The 5,564-nt window shown below is 45.9% G+C and overlaps 2 protein-coding genes across 4 annotated transcripts in view; one reads left to right on the forward strand and one right to left on the reverse strand.

The window, feature by feature from the left end:
• Nucleotides 1–5,564, reverse strand: part of Pigbos1 (PIGB opposite strand 1) — a 26,137-nt gene that overhangs the window by 7,046 nt on the left and 13,527 nt on the right. The window lies entirely within an intron of this gene.
• The window catches only part of Pigb (phosphatidylinositol glycan anchor biosynthesis class B), a 17,845-nt gene that overhangs the window by 1,530 nt on the left and 10,751 nt on the right, over nucleotides 1–5,564 (forward strand). For all 3 annotated transcript variants that reach the window (XM_026779400.1, XM_026779401.1, XM_026779402.1), the window contains exons 3-5: nucleotides 181–298; nucleotides 3,001–3,105; nucleotides 4,604–4,734. In XM_026779400.1, the coding sequence (XP_026635201.1) occupies nucleotides 181–298; nucleotides 3,001–3,105; nucleotides 4,604–4,734 (354 nt within the window). The remainder of the gene's footprint in view (nucleotides 1–180; nucleotides 299–3,000; nucleotides 3,106–4,603; nucleotides 4,735–5,564) is intronic.

A 5,564-nucleotide genomic window follows, 5' to 3' on the forward strand; every position in this document is an offset into this window, starting at 1 on the left:
AGGGTGCATTGTAGCGGTGCACTACCTGCCTAGCATGTCTAAGGCTGGCGATCAGTTCCCACCATCAAAACAAAAAAAATTTTTAAAACTTCATTGTCAAAGAAAAACATATGGCTTTATATAAAGAGGTATAAATTAATTTTTCAGTACTATTTGCTATTTGGTCCTTGATATTAGTAATTATGGTTATCTGACCTGGGAATGGACAGAAAGACTGAGGGGCTACACTTACCCCCTCATCTTTGCAAGCATTTACAAGATTCTGCATCTTTTGGGGAAAGACAGTGTTCAATTGCTGGTAAGTTTAAATTAAAGTGACAAAAATTGTTAAATCCAGATGTACTCCTTTTTCAAGAGTTAGTTGGTAATAACTGAATGATAATTGAATAATAACTGCAAATCTCAGAAAATTTGTTTCTAAAAGGCTATTGTTGGTAAAGTCCAGCCTTGTCCGGGAAGCCCACTGTACCAAAGACACTGATGTAGAATTCTTCAATATATTTAAAAATAAACTGAATTTTAAATAAGAAGATAAAAGTGAATGGCTGGAGAGTTAGCTCAAGGTTAAGAGCCCTTTTCCACTTTCATAAAAACCAGCGTTCAGGTCCCAGCACCCATGAAAGAAGTAAATACCTGTGAGGCTAGCTCTGAGGAGGTAAACAGAAGATTATCCCCTGGTTATGCTTCACCCTGTAAAACAGACCCTGCCTCAAAAGCAACATGTGACAGAGAAAGAGGTCAAACACCCTCTAGCATCTCTGTGCGCACACACACATAAAACATACACAAATAAAAGATGGCGAGCCGGGCGGTGGTGGCGCACGCCTTTAATCCCAGCACTCGGGAGGCAGAGGCAGGCGGATCTCTGTGAGTTCGAGACCAGCCTGGTCTACAGAGCTAGTTCCAGGACAGGCTCCAAAGCTACAGGGAAACCCTGTCTCGAAAAACCAAAAAAAAAAAAAAAAATCTGTTTTATATGATGTTTTGATTCATTGGATTGGGGAGAAAATTAGTGTTGACAAACATTTAATGACCTGTATTGTCTCTGTGCTATGTAGTAAGGCTGCAGTTTCTAGGCTATGGATTACCAGGGGCTGTTAAGAGAAGGCTGTGCACGGGACCTGAGACGTCTGTCTAGTCCGACCCTCAGTTTTAGGATCCTTTGGAAAAGGAGCAGGACGGAACCAAACCAAGCCCTTGAGCATGCCAGCAGGTTCCACTGAGGTGCACACTGGCAGGTTCCACTGGGATACACGGCAGCTAGTTCCACTGGGGTACATGTCTACCTACCAGTGGGTTCCACTGAGATGCACGCCGGCAGGTTCCACTGAAGTGCACGCTGGCAGGTTCCACTGAGGTACACGCCGGCAGGTTCCACTTGAGGTGCACGCTGGCAGGTTCCACTGAGGTACACACCAGCCCTCAGGATCTGTTAGGCTGTCATCAAGTTGGACCCAGGAGTTTGGGCTGTTTCTCTTTGGTCAGGGAAAACCAGGCCCCAGCATTCCAAAGGGAGTCCAATTCTGAGGTGCTATGTGGCACCTAGAAAGACTGAGGCTCTGGATTAGCTTGTTTGACACAGGGCTGTGCCTCTCTTTGCAGTGGCTGAGGCCATCTCCAAAAAAATCATTTTTTTTAAAAAGATTCATTTATTCATGTGTGCTTGGAACACAAATATTGGTGCTGGAGGCCAGAAGAAAAGTTCAGATGCTCTAGAACTGGGACGTCTGTGAGCTTTCTGACCTGGGAGCTGGGAACTGAACTTGGGTACTCACTAGTCATCTCTCCAGCCCTGGATTTAAAAACTTTTATTGTTAAGAGCCCAGGCTGCAGTATCAGGTCTACCTCGGTCTGAATCCAGGCATCAATGCTAACTGGCTCTAGAGCTTCGGGCACATAGCCTAACCTCTCTGTGCCTTGGTCTCCTTGTGTGTTAAACAAGTCTCAGCGGGCTGATGTTAGATGTTGTTGAAGGAATGAGCTAATGCATGTGACACCTGCTATGATGCCCAGCACACAGCACTGTAAATGCTTGACTGAAAAGCAAAACCTACTGTATGCTTCTAAAAGAGAATCTTTCTTTAAAATAAATTTTTTAAAGATTTACTTACTATAGTGTTCTGCCTGCATGTATGCCTGCAGGCCAGAAGAGGGCATCAGATCTCATCACAGATGGTTGGTGATGTGTGGCTGAGAAATTGAACTCAGGACCCCTGGAAGAGAAGCCGGTGCTCTTAATCTCTGAGCTATCTCTCCAGCCCTAAACAAGTGCTTTTTTTTCTTTTCTTTTTGGTTTTTCAAAATACGGTTTCTCGGCCGGGCGGTGGTGGCGCACGCCTTTAAGTTCGAGGCCAGCCTGGTCTACAAAGGGAGTTCCAGGACAGGCTCCAAAGCTACAGAGAAACCCTGTCTCGAAAAAAAAAAAAAAAAAAAAAAAAAAAAAAAATACGGTTTCTCTGTAGCTTTGTCCTGGAACTAGCTCTTGTAGACCAAGCTGGCCTTGAATGCAAACACACAGAGATTCACCTGCCTCTGCCTCCAGAGTGCTGGGATTAAAGGCGTGCACCACCACCGCCCTAAAATTGAATCATAACACAATAAAATGGTTTCAAGCTGCTCAGGAGGAGCTCAGTGATAGCGCACTTGTCTAACATGCACATGGCCCTAGGTTCAGTGCCGACTATCACAAAGTATATTAGTGTTGTAAGATATACATAAATATAAAAATGGGTAAGTGGGGTATGGTGTCTCACACTTGTAAATCCCAATACTTGGGGGTGCTGGGGCTACCTAGCAAAGCCTTTCCAAAAGATGGGGAAGGGGCTGCTTTGCAAGTAAGAGCCGGGAAGCTAAGCATACACCACACACACCACCCACGCCTGAGTGACTACAGAGATGGAAGGGTGGCTTTCTGTGGGTGGTTAGGATTTTGCTTTTATGGCAGTTCAGTATGAACCAGGATGATGTGCTCAACAAACCTTTTCTTTTTGCCCACTGAAGATCTGGATTCCCAGACTGGGCCAAGCCCTTCTCTCTGCTGTAGCGGATGTAAGGCTGTACTCGCTCATGAAGCACGTGGGAAACCAGGAAGTGGCCCGATGGGTGGTAAGTCCCAACACTGTAGACATTTGACAGAGCATGTGTGGGCAGACGGGCCCTAAAACTGTTGGTCCCTGGGACTGCCTGGAAATTCTTCCGTAATTAAGAACAGTAAAATCTGAGTGGTACATGTCATCTCCTGACTCAGGCCCAAGTGGGACAGGCCGGATCCCAAAGCCGGTTATGGAATCCTTTGGGCATCTAAACTGTCAGAGTCCTCATCTCTTTCCTTAGTCTTTGGACATTCTGGAAGCTGCTTTTACAGCCTATGTTCGCTGTCCCCCCAGCCCTGAGGATTGCCTGAGAAAGGCCTTTACTGAAGCACAGCTCTAGCTGGAGAGCCTGAAGGAACTGGGCTTGTATAAGGGAGGGCATGGCCTGAAAAAGCATCTTGTTTTATTTGTGTTTCTTTCGTTTTTGAGACGGGGTCTCCCTACATAGCCCTGCCTGTTCTGGAACTCACTATGTAGACCAGACTGGCCTCAGATTCACAGAGACCCTTCTGCCTTGTATCCCCCAGTCAAACTATTCCCGCAATGGGGGCACTGGATTGTGTAGTGCCACGGTTTCCTTACTTCACTCTGCCCATGTGAACCATTTGCCCATCTACTGATTTTGTTTCTATCACAAAATACACTTTAAATTCCAAGCTTTCCATTCACCAACACATTTCTGGACTATGATGTATTAGTAACCTGGAGGAAGGGCCTATGTGTGCTGACATTATGTTTCTTTACATTTTAAGATGTGTTTTATTTTCTGTGTGTCTGAATGTGGTGCCCATGTAGGCCAGAAGAGAGTGTGGGATTCTCTGCAGCTGAAGTTAGAGGTGTTTGTGAGCCACTGGCACGGTGCTGGGACCTGAACTCCTGTCCTCTAAGAGGGCAGTAAGTACTCTTAGCGCCTTGGTCTGTTTTGTGTTTTACATTGTATAAAGAAAATTAGTGACTAAGTCCCTGCTAATCGATTCAGACACGGACTCATCCCCATGGCAACTGTGTTTATGTTTTATGCGCACTGCCAAAGGCACACGTGAAGTGGTAGCAGAGATGGCAGCCCCCCTTTGAGACCTTTCCTCAAGGAAAATCTTTTCCATCATGAAAATCAGAACCTTTTTGTTCTGTTTGTTTGTTTGTTTTTTCAAATCAGGGTTTCTCTGAGTAGCCCTGACTGTCCTGGAACTCGATTTGTAGACTAGGTTGGTCTTGAACTCACAGAGATCTGCCTGCTTCTGCCTCCCAAGTATTGGGATTACAGGTGTGTACCATCACTGCCCGGCTTTTTTTTTTTTCATCAGAACCTTCCAAAACCACTACCAATTTAGCAGTAAGACATGCAAATCTGTTATCAGAGTCGTGAGTGGCACAGGATAAAAACAGCGGTTGGCCATGTCTACTTTTCAGGCATTTCCCCGGACATAGCTTCTGTAGCATCTGGAATAGTGCTTTCTACAGAACACCTGATCCATTTCCTACTGCAGCTCTACTCACTCCTGACTTCTTAGTTTTTTTGCCAGATGTGCTCCTGGTTCACGTGGTACTGCTGCACCCGAACCCTCACGAACACCACGGAGACCGCCTTCACTGCAATTGCCCTCTTCTACTATCCCCTGGAAGGCTCGAGGTCCGTGAACAGGTAAGACGGGAGTTCTAGAATGTGCTTTGGAAAAACCCCAAGTATTTTCTATCCAGTAGATCCCACGTGTTCATGGGACTTAGAGGAACCAAAGGTTTCCGATGAGTGTAACAGAAAACAGTCACACCAATGAGTGTAACAGAAAATGGTCACACTGCATGGTGAATCTTAAAAGATGTCTGGTTACAAGGTGTAGACGGTGTTAAGGACATCCAGTAGTGCCCAGAGCTCACTGAAGTAGCAGCCTATTATTGGTGGGCTCCAAAGGACTAGAAGAAAGAGTACTGGATCCTTGCCAAGCTCTCTCTACTTGAATGTCCCCACAGGAGAAGGGCATAGTTAGCCTTCAGCAATGACAAGTAATCAGCCAGGAGAATAAGTAATCCTCACTCAAGCTGTGACTGCCTTCCGGTCCCCTAAAGCAATCAGAAGGGAGGCTAAGTGATCCTGCAGGTCTACTGACCAGCACAGGTGAGGGTCAGCAGAGCTGAAAAAAAAAACCAGACCAAGCAGAGAGAAATGTCTGAGCAGAATTATGGAGCAAGTGTGTGGGAGGGAGGAACAAAAAAGGGTGAGGCTGAGATGGAACCAGGTTCCACATCTTGGGTTTTATCTACACATAGTAGAAAACCACCAGAGTCAAACCTGATTTCAAAAGAATGTACTAAATCTGGGTATGCTGGCACATGCCTTTAGTCCCAGCACTTACGGGGGCGGAAGTAGGCAGATCTTTGAGTTTGAGGCCAGCTTCAACTAAGTAGTAAGTTACAGAGCCAAGGCCACATAAAGACAGCCTGTCTCAAAAAAGGAGAGGAGCGGGAGTGGGGGGG

Source organism: Microtus ochrogaster, chromosome 5, assembly GCF_000317375.1.
Source record: "Microtus ochrogaster isolate Prairie Vole_2 chromosome 5, MicOch1.0, whole genome shotgun sequence".
Lineage (NCBI taxonomy): Eukaryota > Metazoa > Chordata > Mammalia > Rodentia > Cricetidae > Microtus > Microtus ochrogaster.